Genomic DNA, 24,497 nt, shown 5'->3' with positions numbered 1-24,497 from the left:
CCTGATAATAAGTATATTAGGTTTCTTTATAAAATACTAGTTTTTAACAAACAAATTTTATTGGATGACTGTTTATTCTACGTTACTGTTGCAGGTAGGTGATCGTGATTCTTTTGTTGGTCGGTAAGACAGTCTAGATGCTGTAAGCTCGCTCATCTAGTGTAGGTTCATATGACTATTGTTTTATGCATTTTTCAATATTGAAAGTTAGTGAAAATGACTACGCAGGTTATGTGAAGGTTGTATTAAGCGACTGGTTAAGGGAACATTACTTTGTCAAGTTGCTTATACAGTACATTTAATATATTAATCTCCGTTTGATATCTAAAGTATGTGTGTTAGTTAAACAAATTTAAGTTATCTTTTTTAAAATATCATGCATGATAATCATTATTAACTATAATGTTTTGATATATTACTTACAGTTTCATTTCTTGTCTAAATTGCCTCATACTTCATACTTGCGTATCCACACAAACAAAGGCAACGAACCTTAAAAACCACAATCTCCAAATACTTATAGTATGTTCGTTATGCTTTATAAAATATGGTGCTTTTGTGATTGTATGAAACAAATCTTAACTCTACAAATTTTCTACACCAAATAATTTAAACTCAAATATATGGCTTTCAAGATGCAGATATCCAAATAATATTGTAAATGCGAAAGGGCCTTTGTTTATTTGTTTTGCTTTCACGCTTAAACTATTCAACCGTTTGTACTGAAATTGTACATAGATATTCTTTCGGTCTCTGGAATGAATACAGGCCTATTCTTATTTTTGAAATCCCTCCGACCTATGCCTCACTGGTCTTTAAGGTAGTGAAAAATCCCATCTTAGTCTCTAAAGTTGAGAAATATTAATTACAAAAGTATGTCTAATGTAATCAAATGTTTTATGTAAGCATTGTTTATTATTTTCTTGATCATGGGAAGAAGGCAAACTTAACATTGGCGTCGGAAATATAATTAAGTTGAACCTGCGTGCGAAGCCGCGAGTAACTGCTAGTATAGTGTATTTTTGACAATAGAATATACTTACTTATGCATTACGTACAAAAGTTAAAGATAAAATGTATGCAGAAGATTTTGTTTATATAGCAAAATTTTGTTTAACATTTTGATCTTATGCATTTATAAATATTAAAAGAAATTATGCGATAGGATGATTATAAGAAGTTATTGCAAATAGCTCACGAAACAATTATATACGACTTTAGATTTCGTTCACATATTTCGTACTTTAAAATGTTCAAAACATGGTGCTTTTATAAAAAACGCTCAGCCTCCAAATGTTCTACACCTCATAATTTGAGCTAAAGTACATGACTTTCAAAAGTGCAGATATATAGTTTATTTACAACGATTTTTATGTATTATTTACAACGGATGAAGATAACAGTTATGCAGAATATTCGGTTTATCTATACGTTTAAATTTCTATCGAAGGTTTTGAATTGAAGATAAATTCAGGTCTGTGTTTCAGTAGCCTCGGTGGAATTTGCTTCCTGGTCGAGATTGTGCTCAGTTATTCCGAAGTCTTAGGCATTTAGATACTCAGTCAGACTAACTGCCGTGTGCCGAAGTATAACAGAGTTATAAAACACATTATTAGTTATCGTGTCGAGCGTCAAGGTTTTGTAAAACATGATTACGGCTTCATCCGATGCTCGTGTAACACGAGGTGTTCTTAATACTACATGATAGTAGTCTTCCATACAAATTGATTGATTTGCAATTGTGACCAATCAACTGAGTTGTGGATTGTTTGGAGAAATTGATTGATCTGTGTTTCTTCCATACTCGATCACATTTACAGGAGCGACTAACTTGCACCCAAACATTAGCAAACGTAATATCAACGATGAACAAACGCTGGTCCTGTCTCAGTATTGTATTGAGGATAGGAGAATCGTATTCTTGTTGCACTTTATCACCTTGTGCTTCACCAGACCAGAACTTACCAGCCTCATGGCCTTCTTGGGATAAGTCGATTTACTCTATTCTTTTCCTATAGTCTTAGCCCCTTATCGAATGTGTACGTATTTTAGCCCAAAATCCAAATATGTTACTCTTGAAGATTTATCTGTGAATTAAGTTTTATCAATTTATTGTACGTGGTAACTGTATAATTTTTTGTAATCGGTTTATGAAACGCTTTCATTTATTTAAAAAAAACCATGTTAATTTAAAGTCGTGCTGCATACAGCTGAGTCATGGTGTATAAGTGTTGATTTGTAAATTACTCTCTAATACTAAGTTTCATGCAAACCCGATGCTCCGTATAGTCTCTATCGTATTTAAATTACATCTTTACTTGAAATTAAAATCCAATCGTTTACATTTTTGGAACAAGAATTTTTAAGTAATGTGATGGATTAAATCATTGATGAAAAGTCAATAAAATCGTTAGCTGTCAAAGAATTGGCCTGGAAATACTCTTAGGTTGACTACATTCTACTTTTAGCCAGTGTGGTTTCTATCATTGGTCATGAGCACTGATCTGAATCAGAGTACATTAAGAGACTCATTAATCATTTGTTTCGCACTATCTTTGTCAATGCAAATGACCATTTAGTTTTTGTGACTTGGTGAATATAACGGTTTTGAAATCGAGGAAAAGACTAGCTACAAACAAATAGGAATTGGTATATGGACTTTTTTGTTCAAGGAGTATTTTTTTTAATAATAGAAAATGTATTTGTTTTCAATATACTATATTTGCCTCTTAACCAAGTAATCTCTAATACGACATTAGTGCCGTTGTTTACAACTGTACCAAAGAAGGTTTTCCAGTTCTTATGTCTCTACAAAATATTTGTTTACGTATTTTGCTCTCTGCTGTGAAAGTAAAAATTCAATAAGTAGGCGCAAATGGATGAAGATATTTGCATCTACTCAGTTAGCGCCGTATACTATAAAGTTGCATACATTATGCGCCTATGTCCATGTTTGAAATAAATCCAGAAGAAAATATACCGCGGTAAACTGTTTAAGCGAACCTCACAAACTAGCCATACCTCACTGTCGGACATGCGGATAAACAAGTAGTCCAATCGCGTGGCATCGCTATAAATAGCGTCTCCATCGTCGCTTGTATCTTCATTGTTTACCTTTCCTTCCAGATTAATAAAAAGTGTAGGCGAGTCTACCAAATTATCCATACATCACTGTCTCTAACACTACTAAGAAATAGCCCAAGCGCGTGGCGTCACGATCTCAACTATAAATATCGTCTCCATCGTCGTTTCCATCTTCATTGCTTTACCTTTCCTTCCAGATTAATAAAAAGTGTAGGCGAGTCTCACAAATTATCCATACATCACTGTCTCTAACACGACTAAGAAATAGCCCAAGCGCGTGGCGTCACGATCTCAACTATAAATATCGTCTCCATCGTCGCTTGCTTCTTCATTGTTTACCTTTCCTTCCAGATTAATAAAAAGTGTAGGCGAGTCTCTCAAATTATCCATACATCACTGTCTCTAACACGAATAAGAAATAGCCCAAGCGCGTGGCGTCACGATCTCAACTATAAATATCGTCTCCATTGCGGCTTGCTTCTTCACTGTTTACCTTTCTTTCCAGATTAACAAAAAGTGTAGGCGAGTCTCACAAATTATCCATACATCACTGTCTCTAACACGAATAAGAAATAGCCCTAGCGCGTGGCGTCACGATCTCAACTATAAATATCGTCTCCATCGTCGCTTGTTTCTTCATTGTTTACCTTTCCTTCCAGATTAATAAAAAGTGTAGGCGAGTCTCACAAATTATCCATACATCACTGTCTCTAACACGAATAAGAAATAGCCCTAGCGCGTGGCGTCACGATCTCAACTATAAATATCGTCTCCATTACGGCTTGCTTCTTCATTGTTTAACTTTCCTTCCAGATTAACAAAAGTGTAGGCGAGTCTCACAAATTATCCATACATCACTGTCTCTAACACGAATAAGAAATAGCCCAAGCGCGTGGCGTCACGATCTCAACTATAAATATCGTCTCCATCGTCGCTTGTTTCTTCATTGTTTACCTTTCCTTCCAGATTAATAAAAAGTGTAGGCGAGTCTCACAAATTATCCATACATCACTGTCTCTAACACGAATAAGAAATAGCCCAAGCGCGTGGCGTCACGATCTCAACTATAAATATCGTCTCCATCGTCGCTTGTTTCTTCATTGTTTACCTTTCCTTCTAGATTAATAAAAATTGTAGGCGAGACTCACAAAGTAGCCATGCGTTACTTTCAGCAACATGGATAAACAAATAGCCCAAGTATGTGGCGTCATGATCTTAATTGTAAATAGTGCCTCCATCATCATTTATTTCTTCATTTTTAACCTTCCCTTCCAGATTGACACAGATTTTTACATGTGGCTTCACGTCAAAATGAAGAAGAAATATTGATTACTTATTATTTTTTTTTTTATTTTTATTTAGTATATTAATAGCTTTATACATCTTAGAGTATTTAGTAATATGAATGTAACTACAGTAATAGGAATTGATGGTTAAAATGAGAGTAAGATATATTTTTAGTAATGGATAAAATTACTTCGTATCGTTCATTTTAATTGTTACACTATTATTTTATTTTATTTTGTTAAAACTTATTGAGATTTTACAGTATGGTTTTTATTAACTTGTTAAAATTATCTTCTGATTAAAAAGTGTTTCTGAGTCAACATGATATGTAATAACTAGCGTGAAACTATTTATATTAACGAGTGTATAAACCTTGGATGAGGATCTATTTTCAAACTTCGCTGTCTATTAAGCAGTCGATTACACATACGAGTATTTTAAATGAGTGAAGAAGGTGTGCAATGTTTATTCAAGTCGTTCTCATTTTTGCAACTCCACGTACGGTCTGATAAGACGCGACCGATTAATCTGTGACCTTGACAAGGTCGGGCTCTTAGGACGGAGTCATTATTACCGAAATACAGAGACATAGTCCGGTTATATTTAGTGCTGATATGAGCTAAAACCTGTAATGTCATATTTTGGTGGTATCCCAATTTTTTTTTTTTTAATTCTCGACAACCGCAATATCTTACGGTTTTAGTTTTTTTTTCACTGGTTATAGGTTTTTTAACAGTTAGGTACAGGAAATATATTAATATTCCTATACAAATACTTTATTGGCTGTAACAAAAGTTCAGCGCCAAAAATCTTATCCTAATAACATCCATACATAATGCAGCTATGGTGGGAAGAGTTAATGTAATGCGAATGAATGCGAATGTTGAGTTTAGCTTTTACGTGCAGCATCTAAAACCGGATTTTGTCGCAGACTTAACTCCTGAAATCTGGAGTCACGTTCGTATATTTAGAACAAAACTAGTACGACATAATTTCCATTATATTATCGTCTAGTCTTGCTGCTATAGCTCGGAAAAATTGATATTTGGATGCATAACACCTTCAACCAGTAGTCCTTCATCTGCCCTCCATAAACATAAACATGCCTACTGTGAATATCCATGAAGGACTTGAAAAATGTACAAATGAAAGAATGGGTGAATTTCGGAGTACATGAGGGAGCTAGTATTAAATAACGAGAATTTCCAGTCCCTGGGATAGCAGACTCTAGGTCATTTTCAACTTCCCCCATGTTCTAGAAAGATGGAATTTGATGCATATGTGTCTTAATGCTCTCAACAGACAAAGTACAGATTTTCATGCAATAAACTACCCATAGACGTATGTGCTGAAACTCATACAAGGACAATATTTTGGTTTTTCTACTACGCCCAACGCCCTAATTAGATACAATTTGACACTGACTCTATATACCTTCAAAGACGTGTCTGTGTTCGTGTTCGCTTGGGCTTAAAGAGCTTTCAGTTTTAGAGTCCCTCGTATCAAAGTCCTGCCAGCGTTTGTTTTTTGATCTCCTAGTTTTACAATCTTCAGGAGTCTGGGTCCCAATCATGTAAACAAATCTTCAAAATGTTAACACCTGCCTTTTATTTATATTTACGAACTGCTAGCATTTTACAGGATAAATAGTTATACTGCTCAATAACCAAATGCCACCATACACTGCTCAATCCACCATCTAGCATTGTAAGGGCGGGGAGCATTTTACTCTTCTCTCAGATTATGTAATGGATTTCCTATTCATGTAATGTATGTTTTTTTAATGTGTGTGGTTTTTTATTAGGTTTATGGTAGATTATGTGTATTAATTTTTATGTAGTTTAGCATAATTTATGTAACAAATATTTACCCAAGCTTGTCATAATGTAAATTAATATGAATAACAGATAACACAAATAAAAATAAATAATTTATTCCTTTTTGGATTTACGGTATTTTTAAGACGAATAGGTGTATCGAATAAAAGACTATTTGGTGATTAGAACTCCATACTTATTTTGGAGAACTCATTTGTCCTCATCGAAGGGGGCGAAGTAAGAATTATATCTAAACGTCCATTCCAAAAAATATACCAAACATGTGATACAAATTCTGTATACGAAAACGTTATGTGGTTACTGTCAATAAGAAAGGAAATAAGAGATTGTGGAAAGATTCTGGTTACCGTATTTTTTCCAATAACAATTTGGACCAACTCCCATGTTTGGGTAGATGGTCGCGATGACCGTTCTCTTGGAACACTTAAAAGTCTCTGACAACCAAGCGTGAATTTGAGTTTACAAACATCGATTGGTGTAGGGCGATGGTGGAAATTTCCGACAAACCCATTAAAGTACAACTGCCACAAACAAACAACTTGTGTTGGGGAAACCTCCCTGTGTTATCCCTGCACTTCTCTTGGGTAAATAGTGAGGTAATTAGCACGAACAGTTAGTTACCTCTGGATACATGGCAACTCATTACATCCCTACCTTGTCATAGACATCAGTAAGCATGAGGAAGATTAATTTGTCTTATTAATTTTGTCTTATTAATTTAGATACAGTAAGCACTGTCAATAACATGAATAGTGTACTTACAGCGAGTTTACATACGTGTATACATACAATGTGCTAGTCCTAAATGTGATCATTTTAGTTAGAATAATTCTATTCGCCAAAAATAGTTGAATTTCATTAAGTGCGTTTATTTATTACAAGAAATCTAGTTGCTCGTTCGATTGTAAACTCTTACTTATGAACCGAGAGAGTGAATATGTCCACGAAGTGTTAAAATTTAAAGTTTTCAGAAATATGCGGAATCGAAATAAAACCTAAATACGTTGTCAATAAGTGTATAACTTTTTTATAAATGAAAGGACTAGGAACATTTGCAATCGTGTTACAATAACAGAAAAACGACATTTCATATCTACACTGTTAACACGAGGTTTAGCATGGATCACAACAAACAATAAATCAAACGGCGTAAAACACCAAACAGTCGTAGTTGACATAGAAAGAACAGAAACATAAACATACGTGCACCGATCACCATGCTAGAAGAAGCACAAAGAATCACAACACTCAAAAGTACGAAACATGCATCACAGGAGACTGGGTGAGACTGACCAAGGTGTCTCGGCGTCGTCATCATGATGGCCTGGTTCAGGTTAGAGATGATGATGTCTGTAGGCAGAAGACAGAATGGCTTGGGTGGGAGAGAGGAAGGTACGGGTATATCACGGTTATAATAATGGCAAATGTCCGTGATAGTGTTGCACCTTTACAATGACTCACTCCATAACATTTTTATAGCTCAATTTCATACTTCAATTGGACGGCGCACCTTCTCATTGCAACTCAGATTACTTGCAAACAGAGGGAACTACAGTATCAGAATTAAATGACCTTAACAAGATGTGACTTTTTGAGCTGTGTTTTATTTGAGCTATTTCCCCATTGTTATTTTGTTTATCACCATGATTTGCAAATAAAATCGGAACTATGTCATTGAAAAACATAATTTTTTAGTTTAGTTCTAAATAGAGAAGGCTTTTTCATGGCTCCGGCCGATCGGGTTCGTCCATCAAACCTAGAATGCGCTAGTATCGACTGATAGTGTCTTCTCTATGTATGAGTATATTCTCGACGGCGGTATATAACACACTGAAGTATATACAGTGTAGTCGACCGCTAAGCCCTACAGTCGAGTGAACCTTTTGCCTTGCTCACTGAACATTTACCGGCCGTTCTCATCTGTACACACTTGGCTGATAGCTTGCGCCGCGCCGCACCATGCTGTAAACCCAGGTTATTGCCGAGCTGTGCTAGTATCAACTCCTCCTATCTTGATCACCTGCTGCTGGGGAGGCTAATATTGGGGCGATGAGGAAAGTTCCGGCCAGTTAGTGTCGCAATAGTGATAACGCTCTTATGAAGTTTTTATACAAACACTTAATACTGAGTTGTAATAAAGATAATATATTTTCCGTACTTGTACTTTATATCAATGAATCAGTTTTATTGCTTGTTATGATATTGGATGTGCTTTTTATTTTTTTTATTTTTTTTTTTGAGGTGCTCCACGGTCTTCCTACATCTAACTGAATTGTTCGTTAAGACTTATGTTACTTTCACAAGAATGCATGTGCCTTTTTGCAATGGATTTTTTTTTCTGCAACATGTACAAGATGTGATCTTCAATTCTAACAATTCAACACAACTAAATAAGTTGTGATGTGGAGAAATCTAATAAACTCGTCCGCCATGAACAAGTCAGATAAAATGTCAACACTCGAATAAAATGGTCTAATATGTAGTGGAAATTCCTTTCTGCAATGTGTACCCGATGTGATCCTCAGTTCGCTGTAATCTATAACTTGTAAATTAATCTTGTTCACCCACGAATAAAGTCTGATAAAATGTCAACACTCGAGTAAAGTGGTATAATATTTGTACAATACTACGTGCTAGTGAAGTAGGTCAAAGTTAACATTGTACAGAGCTGTTGTTGTAACACGTATATCATTTGATATAATATCAGCTGGCATTCCACATGGTTTATCGGAGCAGACCTGACAGTCTCTGTACTCTCAGTCTGTACAACCTAGTGTCTGTACACAACACTCGAGTAAAGTGGTATAATATTTGTACAATACTACGTTCTAGTGAAGTAGGTCAAAGTTAACATTGTACAGAGCTGGTGATGTGACACGGGTATCATTTGATATAATATCAGCTGGCATTCCACATGGTTTATCGGAGCTGACCTGACAGTCTCTGTACTCTCAGTCTGTACAACCTAGTGTCTGTACACAACACTCGAGTAAAGTGGTATAATATTTGTACAATACTACGTTCTAGTGAAGTAGGTCAAAGTTAACATTGTACAGAGCTGGTGATGTGACACGGGTATCATTTGATATAATATCAGCTGGCACTCCACATGGTTTATCGGAGCTGACCTGACAGTCTCTGTACTCTCAGTCTGTACAACCTAATGTCTGTACACAACATTCGAGTAAAGTGGTATAATATTTGTACAATACTACGTTCTAGTGAAGTAGGTCAAAGTTAACATTGTACAGAGCTGTTGTTGTGACACGGGTATCATTTGATATAATATCAGCTGGCATTCCACATGGTTTATCGGAGCTGACCTGACAGTCTCTGTACTCTCAGTCTGTACACCCTAGTGTCTGTACACAACACTCGAGTAAAGTGGTATAATATTTGTACAATACTACGTGCTAGTGAAGTAGGTCAAAGTTAACATTGTACAGAGCTGGTGATGTGACACGGGTATCATTTGATATAATATCAGCTGGCATTCCACATGGTTTATCGGAGCTGACCTGACAGTCTCTGTACTCTCAGTCTGTACACCCTAGTGTCTGTACACAACACTCGAGTAAAGTGGTATAATATTTGTACAATACTACGTTCTAGTGAAGTAGGTCAAAGTTAACATTGTACAGAGCTGGTGATGTGACACGGGTATCATTTGATATAATATCAGCTGGCATTCCACATGGTTTATCGGAGCTGACCTGACAGTCTCTGTACTCTCAGTCTGTACAACCTAGTGTCTGTACACAACACTCGAGTAAAGTGGTATAATATTTGTACAATACTACGTTCTAGTGAAGTAGGTCAAAGTTAACATTGTACAGAGCTGTTGGTGTAACACGTATATCATTTGATATAATATCAGCTGGCATTCCACATGGTTTATCGGAGCAGACCTGACAGTCTCTGTACTCTCAGTCTGTACAACCTAGTGTCTGTACACAACACTCGAGTAAAGTGGTATAATATTTGTACAATACTACGTTCTAGTGAAGTAGGTCAAAGTTAACATTGTACAGAGCTGGTGATGTGACACGGGTATCATTTGATATAATATCAGCTGGCATTCCACATGGTTTATCGGAGCTGACCTGACAGTCTCTGTACTCTCAGTCTGTACAACCTAGTGTCTGTACACAACACTCGAGTAAAGTGGTATAATATTTGTACAATACTACGTTCTAGTGAAGTAGGTCAAAGTTAACATTGTACAGAGCTGGTGATGTGACACGGGTATCATTTGATATAATATCAGCTGGCATTCCACATGGTTTATCGGAGCTGACCTGACAGTCTCTGTACTCTCAGTCTGTACACCCTAGTGTCTGTACACAACACTCGAGTAAAGTGGTATAATATTTGTACAATACTACGTTCTAGTGAAGTAGGTCAAAGTTAACATTGTACAGAGCTGGTGATGTGACACGGGTATCATTTGATATAATATCAGCTGGCATTCCACATGGTTTATCGGAGCTGACCTGACAGTCTCTGTACTCTCAGTCTGTACACCCTAGTGTCTGTACACAACACTCGAGTAAAGTGGTATAATATTTGTACAATACTACGTGCTAGTGAAGTAGGTCAAAGTTAACATTGTACAGAGCTGTTGGTGTAACACGTATATCATTTGATATAATATCAGCTGGCATTCCACATGGTTTATCGGAGCTGAGCTGACAGTCTCTGTACTCTCAGTCTGTACACCCTAGTGTCTGTACACAACACTCGAGTAAAGTGGTATAATATTTGTACAATACTACGTGCTAGTGAAGTAGGTCAAAGTTAACATTGTACAGAGCTGTTGGTGTAACACGTATATCATTTGATATAATATCAGCTGGCATTCCACATGGTTTATCGGAGCTGAGCTGACAGTCTCTGTACTCTCAGTCTGTACACCCTAGTGTCTGTACACAACACTCGAGTAAAGTGGTATAATATTTGTACAATACTACGTGCTAGTGAAGTAGGTCAAAGTTAACATTGTACAGAGCTGTTGGTGTAACACGTATATCATTTGATATAATATCAGCTGGCATTCCACATGGTTTATCGGAGCTGAGCTGACAGTCTCTGTACTATCAGTCTGTACAACCTAGTGTCTGTACACAACACTCGAGTAAAGTGGTATAATATTTGTACAATACTACGTGCTAGTGAAGTAGGTCAAAGTTAACATTGTACAGAGCTGTTGGTGTAACACGTATATCATTTGATATAATATCAGCTGGCATTCCACATGGTTTATCGGAGCTGACCTGACAGTCTCTGTACTCTCAGTCTGTACAACCTAGTGTCTGTACACAACACTCGAGTAAAGTGGTATAATATTTGTACAATACTACGTTCTAGTGAAGTAGGTCAAAGTTAACATTGTACAGAGCTGTTGTTGTGACACGGGTATCATTTGATATAATATCAGCTGGCATTCCACATGGTTTATCGGAGCTGACCTGACAGTCTCTGTACTCTCAGTCTGTACACCCTAGTGTCTGTACACAACACTCGAGTAAAGTGGTATAATATTTGTACAATACTACGTGCTAGTGAAGTAGGTCAAAGTTAACATTGTACAGAGCTGTTGGTGTAACACGTATATCATTTGATATAATATCAGCTGGCATTCCACATGGTTTATCGGAGCTGAGCTGACAGTCTCTGTACTCTCAGTCTGTACACCCTAGTGTCTGTACACAACACTCGAGTAAAGTGGTATAATATTTGTACAATACTACGTGCTAGTGAAGTAGGTCAAAGTTAACATTGTACAGAGCTGTTGGTGTAACACGTATATCATTTGATATAATATCAGCTGGCATTCCACATGGTTTATCAGAGCTGAGCTGACAGTCTCTGTACTCTCAGTCTGTACACCCTAGTGTCTGTACACAACACTCGAGTAAAGTGGTATAATATTTGTACAATACTACGTGCTAGTGAAGTAGGTCAACGTTAACATTGTACAGAGCTGTTGGTGTAACACGTATATCATTTGATATAATATCAGCTGGCATTCCACACGGTTTATCGGAGCTGACCTGACAGTCTCTGTACTCTCAGTCTGTACAACCTAGTGTCTGTACACAACACTCGAGTAAAGTGGTATAATATTTGTACAATACTACGTGCTAGTGAAGTAGGTCAAAGTTAACATTGTTTAGAGCTGTTGGTGTAACACGTATATCATTTGATATAATATCAGCTGGCATTCCACATGGTTTATCGGAGCTGAGCTGACAGTCTCTGTACTCTCAGTCTGTACACCCTAGTGTCTGTACACAACACCGTATCATTATAACTAACAATACAAATTAAAGTGCTTATAAGCGTGTTTTTGGAGCGCTTAAGTTTAATTACATGTTTCCAAGATAATCTTTGTCAAATCGTAGAATGCTCGTTTCCCGGTACAAATGAAAGTGAAACAAGCGTATTAAGGTGTGATGGGTTTACTGGTTTAATACTAAGCTTTTACTTCATTTATCACACGCGCAATTACAAGGACCTAATGAGGAGACATTCCAAAATTAACGTATATTTCGCGACTTCAACATTTATTTGTTTATTTAATGTAATTCCTCTCAAATTATTTGCCCCCCTCTTCTCACGAATACGTCCACTATGACTGTCTATAAAAGACATGTGTGAAGTTAATATGAAAATCGTTGTCATGAAAACATGGATGAATTTCGAAATGCACGGTCAGCAAGTAAAGAACCAGAATCACCAGCCCCTGGGATGGCACACTGCCCGTATCTGTTCCCAGCCAACATGGCTAGCGTCACTTTCGATACGGTGCCGGTAGTAAACACCAAATGCACGCTCAAGAGTTAACGAATTTCCATAAATATGGAGAACCAGGCTAGCGCCAGTACATCTGTTCCCAGTTGTAAGTTGCCGTACCACTTTGACTCAAACTATAAGAATATCACATCAGTTATTGTTATGTATGATAATACTTCGTCTTAAAGTGAACATTTTCTGAGTAATTCCTGAGAAAGCGTTAGATATTTTACATTAGGATATTCTAGAATGATCAAGAAGACATACCACCTTACATCCGACGTTTGTGTCTTTCGTAGTCTAGTGATACTTTGTTCTTTTAAAGTGATAACAGCAGCCAATTTTGCTGTTTTAACGTTCATCATAGTTTGGTGCAGCCTTGAATAACTTTGGGGGGATTCTTAGTCCTCAAAAGTTTCTATTAACAGGTTGAGTCATAATGATTTTTTAAAGATTGTGTCACATCCCATATACATCAGCATATGTCTCGCACATACCGCGTGTATCAGATTTGCTGCATACCAAATGTCTCGCACATACCGCGTATATCAGATTTGCTGCATACCAAATGTCTCGCACATACCGCGTGTATCAGATTTGCTGCATACCAAATGTCTCGCACATACCGCGTGTATCAGATTTGCTGCATACCAAATGTCTCGCACATACCGCGTGTATCAGATTTGCTGCATACCAAATGTCTCGCACATACCGCGTGTATCAGATTTGCTGCATACCAAATGTCTCGCACATACCGCGTGTATCAGATTTGCTGCATACCAAATGTCTCGCACATACCGCGTGTATCAGATTTGCTGCATACCAAATGTCTCGCACATACCGCGTGTATCAGATTTGCTGCATACCAAATGTCTCGCACATACCGCGTGTATCAGATTTGCTGCATACCAAATGTCTCGCACATACCGCGTGTATCAGATTTTGCTGTATACTAAATGTCTCGCACATACCGCGTGTATCAGATTTGCTGCATACCAAATGTCTCCGTCAGACCGATTGTATCAGATCTGATCACAAGTAATGGACTTGTATGGAACCTGCTCCATGAATAGTTTTTCCTGCATATTTTAAGCCTATGCAAGGTGCTCCTGTGCGGCATGTTCTGCGGTTTTGTGACAGAATTTGTTCGATTTTAACATTTGGCGCTGTACCCCATGCACTGTATGAGCATGTGGATATACTCGTAAGTACTGTGGGCAGACCGTATGTATCATTTGTATGCACATTATTTATATAAAGTAATAAACAAAAATGTATAAACCACTATTATATACATTAAACGAATCGTATTTATTGACTTTACGCTCCATGGACTGTGAAAATATTTTAAATTATATTTTATGGTCTGTGAAATCCATGCGTAAATCTGATGCACGTGGAACCGAACCTGAAGTCAGTACCATTGTTTTAGAAAGTCTCGTATGAATTTCGTTATTAAGTTATAGCCTACGTTTTAATTTTTCTTTTTTCCTATATTCTCGAACTGCCACTGTTATACAAATCAAAGTGTACTTTGGTGCAGCAGAGATGTTCATCGATATGAGGCTAGAAGCAGGGATAACTAACTACTGAGTCCTAGAAGCTTCTGAAGCTCTAGTGTTGTGGGTTGGTGTAATCAATTTAAAGCTTAATTTAGCTGTATATTGTCACGAAATGGATTTTTTATTTGGCGGCCGAGTACCTGGGAAGTCACTGAGAGAGTTAATTGATAGTCTGGAGAGAGAGGGTATGAGGGTACATGCGAGTGAGGCGAAATAATGTGTGTTCCTGAAAGTGACTGACAGGCTACAGTTGTTGTTACATGACATTTTCTGTCATAACTGTGTCACCAGCAATACCTAAATAAACGATATTGTAATGTTTTGACACTCTCACTGTCGCTGCTATTGTCGTTCTCACGGAAATGTCTTTCGTGAAGGAGGAAACTGAGGCGATTTTTCAGCACTTCTCGTGCTTATCGTTTACAAATAAATGTCAGTGAACATAATTTACAGAAATTGTGTTATTCTTTTTCCCAATATCTTTACTAGAAGATCAGTACGCATTGACGAAGGCAGCCCGCGCAGCGCTATGATACAATGAATGGGTGACAACATACCGGTGCGACGGTGAAGGGCAGAGAGCAAGCGGCAGCAATGCGGGACTGCGCTCTTGGCAACCACGTTCGCAGTTTTGTAACTACTTATTGTACTCGTACTACTGTCACCGCAGTCACTTCAACTTGTGCTCAGTGTGACCATCTGGACTCTCGGCTTATCTGCTCTTTATAGCCGGATACTTGGTGAAGTAAGAAATTACTCACTTCTTTCGATATTAGTGACTGACTGCATGATGAAATTTGAATTTAACCAAATATATTGCGATGTTATGGCAATCGTTTTCCGTGCGCAATTACGTAATTAATGTAATCAATTTTCGTCCTTACTTCTTTGAAAAGTCTAAAAGTGCTTTAATACCGTAAATAATATTCTAACATTCTTATAACTATAGGTAGGCCGTATTTGGTAATTCGAAGATCCTTTACAATAGTGCAGAACTAAATGATTTCTTGGATTTTAACAAAATATTTCAAAAAAGACAAACATAGTCTTATTATTTTAAACTGTTCCATTAATCAGAAAGTACTATTTTTAAATCGCTCCTTTCGTTAAAAGCACAAACATTCAATAATCATCAAGATATAAGAATGCTTCATATTCTGTAAGAATGTAAATAACTAAAGCGTAATGTTTCTCAAGGTTCAAAAGTAACACCGTTTTTTATATACTTACCAGTTAAACCATTTGGTAACGGACATTCAGTAATTATGAATTTGATCTTGGTGTATGCCGGCGGCGTCTCTACTCTTTATTTCTCAGCCATGTTTGTAATCTACAGCATTCTGGTCGTAGTATACAATGTTGCCATTTTGGCTCTCAATCGGTACAGCGTGTATTCTTGGTGTATGCCGGCGGCGTCTCTACTCTTTATTTCTCAGCCATGTTTGTAATCTACAGCATTCTGGTCGTAGTATACAATGTTGCCATTTTGGCTCTCAATCGGTACAGCGTGTATTCTTGGTGTATGCCGGCGGCGTCTGTAGGCTACTCTTTATTTCTCAGCCATGTTTGTAATCTACAGCATTCTGGTCGTAGTATACAATGTTGCCATTTTGGCTCTCAAACGGTACAGCGTGTATTCTTGGACTGGGCAACACAGGCAGCTTGTGTAAGTTCTGGAAGCGAACCAATTAAATATAATACAAATTATCCCACATCCTAACCATTGCACTCGGGATAAAACAAATTTTTTGGTTTATACAAAAAGTGTAGCGTAAACAAATATGCATTCCGTGCCCATGTCTCACAACTGTGGACATAACTTGCCTCAAGTCTACTTTCTTATTGATTGTTTCCGTTTGTGGTTGAGATATTAAATTTTTAATTTTAAAGGCTCCTTTAACCCGCAACAGCCTAGTGTAGCCACGTGGACACAATTTTAGTCTTCACAGTATTAAGAGTATTATGTGGCGCTCTCACTTTAAAATCTTGGCTGTGCCAGGTTAAAATATCTTCCCGGAAGATAGAAAGAGTAGAACATTTTATTGTCACCCCACAAAGTAATAAATGCATTTACAGAAATATTATTGGTACTTTTCTAACTCTACTATTTACATAAGTTATACCCTCAGATGGTGACATGGTTTTTTTTAACTATTTGTAACTAAAAATTTGATCGTTTAAATTAAGTAATTAGGAAAATTACGTGTTTTTAATTGAAAAAATTGTTAAAAAAGAAACATGTTATTCCCTCCAATCATCTTACTTGTACATACTACAAAAACCCGTATCCTTGTATTTAAAGATTTTTCTTTTCGCATAATTATAATAAGATGTCACTAAATCCTGTTTGAAGTGCTTATATTTCCTCACGGAATGATAAAATACATTTTATCTCAATCTCTAGAACATGTACAAACCATCTTAGCTTAAAAGACCGGGAAACATTTTGTTAAAAAAAACAAACATTCCTACCGAAAACAGATTTCAGACTTCATAATCATACTATTTTCAAGCACCCAAATACAGATAAAGGAGTGCCAATGTGTAGAGTTTCTTGAGACATTTTTGCATGACGTTGTTCCTCAATATTTGTAATATTTAAATTTTCTTAAGAACGGACACTCTCTTGAAAGTTGCGTTTTCAAAATGTCCTCACAGCCTCAAAAGTAGGGCTATTAATTACAAATCGTTAGCGTTAAAACAAATTTTAGTTTTTAACAAATAAAAACTGGAAATATTATGTTGTATACAGAATTGGTACTCTGTGTTGCGATTGTTTACAGTTAATTATTAATTAATACTGACGGATCACACAGTTTCGTGACATATACAATGTTATTGTGACAGTAGAAAAATGGTGAATTGATTCCGTTAGGTTTAAATTTAGTACGGTACGTGATATGTCGAGCACGAGTATGTGTTAAGTTGAACTCAAAGGCAGCCATTTCCATGTAACAGCCATTTCTTACCAACAGATTTGACATTAAACATGAGTCACCTACGTATTCACCTGAAACGTTACGATAGTTTAACATTGTTTAGTAAAGAAGCCTAAGGACTGATCTGTGGAGAAACAGAATGTTCCATTTGTTGACACGTAATAGTCTGTAACAGATTTTCACTTCCTGACAGTGAACACGGGCAATAACAAGTGCAACACGGAATTGGTCGTTGTTTCAAAATTCTTAGTGTTTTTTTTTCGGTATCTTTAACGAATTTAAAAATTGTTAAATGATAAGAATATTTTTAATTCGTACATTGCAATCTACTTATGTTATTCAATATTTAGAAACGAAGTGTCCTTAAGAATTCTAGAAAAATTATTTCTCTATAATACACGAAGAAACTACTATAAAATACAGCTTAAAAACAAGGGGTTTGAAAGGTTTTTGGATACCCTGTAGATACGGTTAACCACAGTTAAAAATGTGTATGCTAAAATAATCAGAATAAGGGAATTTGTAAGATGAGAGGTCTTTATATTTTAAACCTTTCCAAAATATACCTCCATCCTCCAAAAATATCCATTATGGACACAGAGTTCAAAATAATTTCCTTCAATTTTTGTAATAAAAAAATGTGGGGTTACAGTCGGAACAAAGATCATAATATTTTAGTTAATTTGGCCGATATAGAGGAGCCCATGCGGTTTGATACTGTCTGTGTAACTAACAACATCTAAATTGCACAATTAAAAAAAATTGTTGCAAGAAGATATGTAGTAAAGTATTTGCAAGTTTGTCTATCCAATACTGTTTATGGTTGGTTTGGTTTCCATTAAAAAACTGGATCATTACAAATTCCTGAAATGTAGTTGTAGAAAATTAACATCTACAGGTATTATACGTTTTTTTAAAGAGAAATATTATTAAATATTGTTTGACTGATAACTAATAGTTCTAAATAACAATGCATCTGTTTATATTATGTATGATATGTATATATTACAGTGTCAGTGTACGAGTGTAAAATATTTCTCTCTCGTCAATGGTCGATGATCAAGGCCAAGTGTGGTCTGTCTTAAGTTCAGCGTGTGGCTGTCGACTAAACTATTCACTTTCAGAAAGTAATGAACTTCTTATCGTGAGGCGATAATGAGACAATCAGTTGTGTTCAGTCATTGTAAACACTGCATGTTATTGAGACTACTGTACAAGTCCTCCTTACCTTATCTCACTTAATGTGTTGTTTATTCCTAGTGCTACAATGTTGTGGACTGTATTTTACTACAAAGTGTGACACGTTAGCAAATCCGATTTTTATCCGCAACCATCAGTCTAAAATCACTAGATTAATTTAAACCTCCTGTACTAACATGTAATTGAAAATGGTGAGTAGAAATTGACCCCGTGGCTTATTAGAGGTTAATTTGACAGTATAGTAGTTTATATTAGCACAAAGCAAGATAATTATGAGGGACTATTAGTAGGTAAGATGTGATCCCTTGGGATTATTGGAGGTTACTCTAACAGTACATTAGCATACGTATCTCTATATCTGCTCACTTGGGCTTATTGGAGGTTAATTATCCCTTTATCTGCTCACTTGGTCTTATTAAAGGTTACAGTGACAGTACATTAGCGCATGTATCCCCATATCCGCTCATTTGGGCTTATTGGATGTTAATCTGAGACATTAGCATATATATCCCCATATCTGCTCAATTGGGTTGATTGGAGGTTAATCTGACAGTATATTAGCATATGTATCTCTATATCTGCTCACTTGGGCTTATTGGAGGTTAATTATCCCTTTATCTGCTCACTTGGTCTTATTAAAGGTTACAGTGACAGTACATTAGCGCATGTATCCCCATATCCGCTCATTTGGGCTTATTGGATGTTAATCTGAGACATTAGCATATATATCCCCATATCTGCTCAATTGGGTTGATTGGAGGTTAATCTGACAGTATATTAGCATATGTATCTCTATATCTGCTCACTTGGGCTTATTGGAGGTTAATTATCCCTTTATCTGCTCACTTGGTCTTATTAAAGGTTACAGTGACAGTACATTAGCGCATGTATCCCCATATCCGCTCATTTGGGCTTATTGGATATTAATCTGAGACATTAGCATATATATCCCCATATCTGCTCAATTGGGTTGATTGGAGGTTAATCTGACAGTATATTAGCATATGTATCTCTATATCTTCTCACTTGGGCTTATTGGAGGTTAATTATCCCTTTATCTGCTCACTTGGTCTTATTAAAGGTTACAGTGACAGTACATTAGCGCATGTATCCCCATATCCGCTCATTTGGGCTTATTGGATGTTAATCTGAGACATTAGCATATATATCCCCATATTTGCTCAATTGGGTTGATTGGAGGTTAATCTGACAGTATATTAGCATATGTATCCCCATATCTGCTCAATTGCGTTGATTGGAGGTTAATCTGACAGTATATTAGCATATGTATCCCCATATCTGCTCAATTGCGTTGATTGGAGGTTAATCTGACAGTATATTAGCATACGCATCTCTATATCTGTTCACTTGGTCTTATTGGAGGTTAATCTGACAGTATATTAGCATACGCATCTCTATATCTGTTCACTTGTTCTTATTGGAGGTTAATCTGACAGTATATTAGCATACGCATCTCTATATCTGTTCACTTGTTCTTATTGGAGGTTAATCTGACAGTATATTAGCATACGCATCTCTATATCTGTTCACTTGTTCTTATTGGAGGTTAATCTGACAGTATATTAGCATACGCATCTCTATATCTGTTCACTTGGTCTTATTGGAGGTTAATCTGACAGTATATTAGCATACGCATCTCTATATCTGTTCACTTGTTCTTATTGGAGGTTAATCTGACATTACATTCGCATATGCATCCCTATATATGTTCACTTGGGCTTATTTGATGGTAATCCGACAGTACATTAGCATATGTATCCAGATATCATCTCAGAGCTTGGGCTATACCTGGCACTATGTTTGTTGTACAAATAAAAGGTATAAAATAACCTGGTGTGCCTATTTGGGGTTCGCCTGACAGTATAATAGCACATTTAACCTGAGTGTGTTAGCAATACAAAATCTGACAGTACAGAGTGTTTCAAAAGAATATACTTATTACAAATTATTATTTCGTCCAAACTATCGATCCTTGCACTTTAGCTCGGCTCCTGGAGAAACAAACAGTTTAGTTTTTATAATAGACGCTAGATGTCAGTACCTCGGTTTTGCTTGGTAACTATCATATGTTAAATGTGGCAACTGTACAGCAGATATCATTTTGTGTACTCAAGTTTAAGGAATGAATTCCATTAGTACAGTGTAAAGACGTTTCTGGTTGATGTATCACATTGATCCTCCGAATGGGTGGAACACTCGCAGATGGTATCGACAGTTTGTAAATACAGGATGTGTATGTGAAGGAAAGTGTCCTGGCCGAATTAAAAATGCTTTCCAGCGTGGTCCTTCAAACTAAGCTTGTCGTGCCAGTCGGGAGTTACAACTGCCTACAAAAACTATTTGGAGTGTTTTGAGACGTCGCGTCGGTCGGTTGGTTGTGAAGCCGTACAAGTTACAGCTGTTACAAGCTCTGTGTCCTGATGAAAAACGTAAACGTGTGGCATTTGTAACGAGATTCATGGTGCTATTGACAAACACAATGTTCAAATTTGGGTCCTACAGAACCCACATGCAGATATTGAACATGTATGAGATTCGCCCAAAATCAATGCGTTTTGTGCGATATCCCGATCATCCGTTTGCGGCACATTTTTCTTTTATGGAAAAACGGTTAACAGTCAACAATATCTCCGTATGTTACACAATTGTTTGTTTCCACGAAGATAACTTCATTTTTCAACAAGACGGGGCACCCCCTCGCGCAGTCGCCAAGTGCGTGAATATCTGAATGAACCTCTACCGAACTGTCGAATTGGTCGTCAAGGAGCTGGTGACTTAGAATGTTTCACCTAGGCGCCATAGTCACAGAATTTGACACGTTGTGACTTCTTCCTGTGGGATTTTGTAAAAGACAGCGTTTATGTACTACCGCTCCCACAGAATCTGGAAGGTTTTAAGAACAGGATTCATACTGCCAGTGACGAAGAACATGCTTGCCCTAATATGTGAGGAATTTGAGTATCGATGTGATACTGTTCGTGTCGCTGATCGAGGACATATTCTTACCTAAAAAGTTTCCTAATTATGTGTGTAAAGTTTCGTATTAGTATGTCTTAAAGTTTAATAAATATATGCATTCCAGATACTTATATTCTTTTTGAGACAACCTGTGTGTTAGCATATACATGGTGTTCAGAAAAGGGTGTCTGAAACTTCTGTGGGCGATAGTACCACATAATTTCAAACAAAACATGTCTTATATACATAATATGTTGATAAATGTAATCGGGTAATCGAGACATTGCTCATATACGACATAATACGAAAATACTGCAACTATGTCTGCTGTACAAGGTGTAGTTAATACCTGAACCTGATCCCATGGGTCATTAGGAGTTAATCTGACAATGTATCTCATTTATACCTTATATCTGCCACGGCTATGTCTGCTGTGCTATAACCTTTAGATAGAAATTGATCTCGTAGGCTTATTATGAGTAATGTAATAGTATATTATTACCACATTAATTTGATAGTATATAAATACGTAATCTGACAGTATATTAGTGTAATTAATACATAACTTTTATATCTGCTGTGCAATCCATCAGTAGAAACTGACCTCATAGACTTATTAGGGGCTAATCTCTGACAGTATATTAGTATATGTATAGCTCATATCTGCCCAGAGTATGAACATTAAGAGGTTGTTGTAAGTATGTCTGTTGTACTGGTGCCACTTCTTATCATTAGCCGTAAATTTAAACCTACCACGTGGATTTAATAATTTTAGCCTGGCAGTAAATTCGTATTTGCACATTTAGTCTTATCAATATATAAGCATATGTAATATGACAAAAACATTATTATATACTCATATAATATTATTAGGTTATTATTATATAACCCATATCTGCGTATACATTAGAAGACATTATATTTGTTGTACAAATTTTAAACATAAACAACCTCCCCTCTTCATACAAACTCTCTACAATCTTCCACTCTTGAAACCTTCCCTTACTGCACGCTTATACCTACCACTTCTGCACACCTCCTATAAAATGGACAATTTGCCTAAATCGAAAATGCACACATTAGGCGAGCAATTGTAACGTCCGTAAATTACGTTGTAAATGTGTTAAATACTCTGCGCGAATGGAATTCGAGTCGAGAGCGTTGTGAATTGGTCAATGAATGACCCGTTGTGGCCCACAGCCATTGCTGTCCCACGAATACTGACTGACTGACTACTGACCACTGACCCTAGTGATTTTAATCCTGCTGACGTCCTTCTAATCCTCCTCCAGCGTCACTTGCTGTAGCTCAGGATTCATTGATCACATTTATTGTGATAATCGTGATGATCTTTAGAGTCTTTATAACCTACAAGTCTGTTATTTTCTTTATAGTCAATAATAATGTATACATAGGAAAATGCATAATTTTATTAACTTCAGGTAGTGAACGAAGAAAATCACTTAGTTTCAGTTTGATGGTTGCAGAACACATTTAGCGCTCTAGATCGGTTTTACCTGCTTCAATCTTAAGTCTCAGTTGGCCGTTTTTTAAACTTATGTTTCAATTATGTAGGCCATATTTTAAGAGTCGTGTAAGAAACATTCTATATCTCCAAGAATATTTTCATTTGACAACACAGTTTATGTACCGAAAGTTTTCTTGGAAGAACTGTAACCGTGTCTCTCCTCGATGTCATTAATAATTGTTTTCCTCCTTCCCATTTAATTACATCGTATATCCCAAGGATCGTATGCTTTTATAAATACGGTATATTCTACTTGTCAAAACTTTGAGTGGCGAATAGTGCATCTCATTTGTACACTCTTTCAGTCCCATTCTTAAACACCTCATTTATAAAGAAGTAAGTTCGTGTTAGACAGACTAGATTAACGGATACAGATATATTAAGACGCGTGTACTCAATACAAAATAATGTGAGTTCGCCTCTACGACCACGAGTTGTTGTACTTTTGAACTAAACCCAGAAGTACAGTACTACTTTGGATATTCTCGTATTTTGAAATATTGTATAGAACGTTTCGTATTTGGCATTAGAAGATTTACGCACGTACGGGCAGACAGGATGAAGGGGCCCGTAACAGTAGAGTAATTAGTAGTCGAAACGGCGACTGAGAGACGTAGTGTCACAAGCAGTTAGCGTCTCATCAGCTCATTGAGTCAATTGGTTAGCCTTTCTGTCTCTGTTGTGAGCATTCCATCCGGCCATGAGGGGAGGGGGGGAGGATAGCTCGAGAGGATTCTTGAATATTGGTTACGGATAACGGATTTACGTATCTACCGACATACCAAACGCTAATCTAAGTATGTTTAAACCAACTGGTTTTATGTATCTATTGGAAAATTTTCTTGTAAACCGCGCCCGTATTCTATCTCCGCGCTTGCCTACCTGTTCATAATGTACGCACGGATTTCCAACACTAAGTGCAATCAATATAAATTTGATATTGATGAGCTTTGCACTTATCCAAGGCTATAACATATACAGTCATAAACAATTTACTCCAAACAGTGTTAATATGATTTTGTATAAAGTAACTTAACTTGTGAGTTCATGATAAAGTGGAGGCATGCTAGATTAAGAATATAAACTTTTTTGCAAAATATATTAACAAACATTGCATGAAACACTACATAATGTGTTCATGCTCCCCCCCTCCTCTCGTCCGTACGGTGAATCATGAACATTTAAATGATAAATCTAAAAAATGGAATAACAGCCATAAGACTTTTGTATCAAAATGGGACAATAGGGGACTGCCACATCCCTGAGAAGATTGATGTTTAAGGAC

The 24,497-nt window shown here is 36.7% G+C and overlaps 1 protein-coding gene across 8 annotated transcripts in view; it reads left to right on the top strand.

Annotated features, from left to right (window-relative positions):
* LOC124360467 (monocarboxylate transporter 12) overlaps positions 1–24,497 on the top strand; it is a 153,014-nt gene that overhangs the window by 87,652 nt on the left and 40,865 nt on the right. Inside the window, exon 1 of one of the 8 annotated variants that reach the window (XM_046814131.1) lies at positions 15,161–15,311. The exons of 6 other annotated variants lie outside the window; for them this stretch is intronic. Coding sequence is in view for 1 of the 2 variants with exons in the window: in XM_046814130.1 (XP_046670086.1) it covers positions 18,894–18,896 (3 nt within the window). In the remaining variant the exon portion in view is untranslated. Of the gene's footprint in view, positions 1–15,160; positions 15,312–18,877; positions 18,897–24,497 lie in introns of those variants that run through there. One more of the 8 variants, XM_046814130.1, reaches the window with a different exon arrangement.

This window comes from Homalodisca vitripennis, chromosome 4 (assembly GCF_021130785.1).
Source record: "Homalodisca vitripennis isolate AUS2020 chromosome 4, UT_GWSS_2.1, whole genome shotgun sequence".
Classification (NCBI taxonomy): Eukaryota; Metazoa; Arthropoda; class Insecta; order Hemiptera; family Cicadellidae; genus Homalodisca; species Homalodisca vitripennis.
The sequence above is the reverse complement of the archived record's forward strand: the minus strand, read 5'-3'. Positions and strand labels throughout refer to the sequence as shown.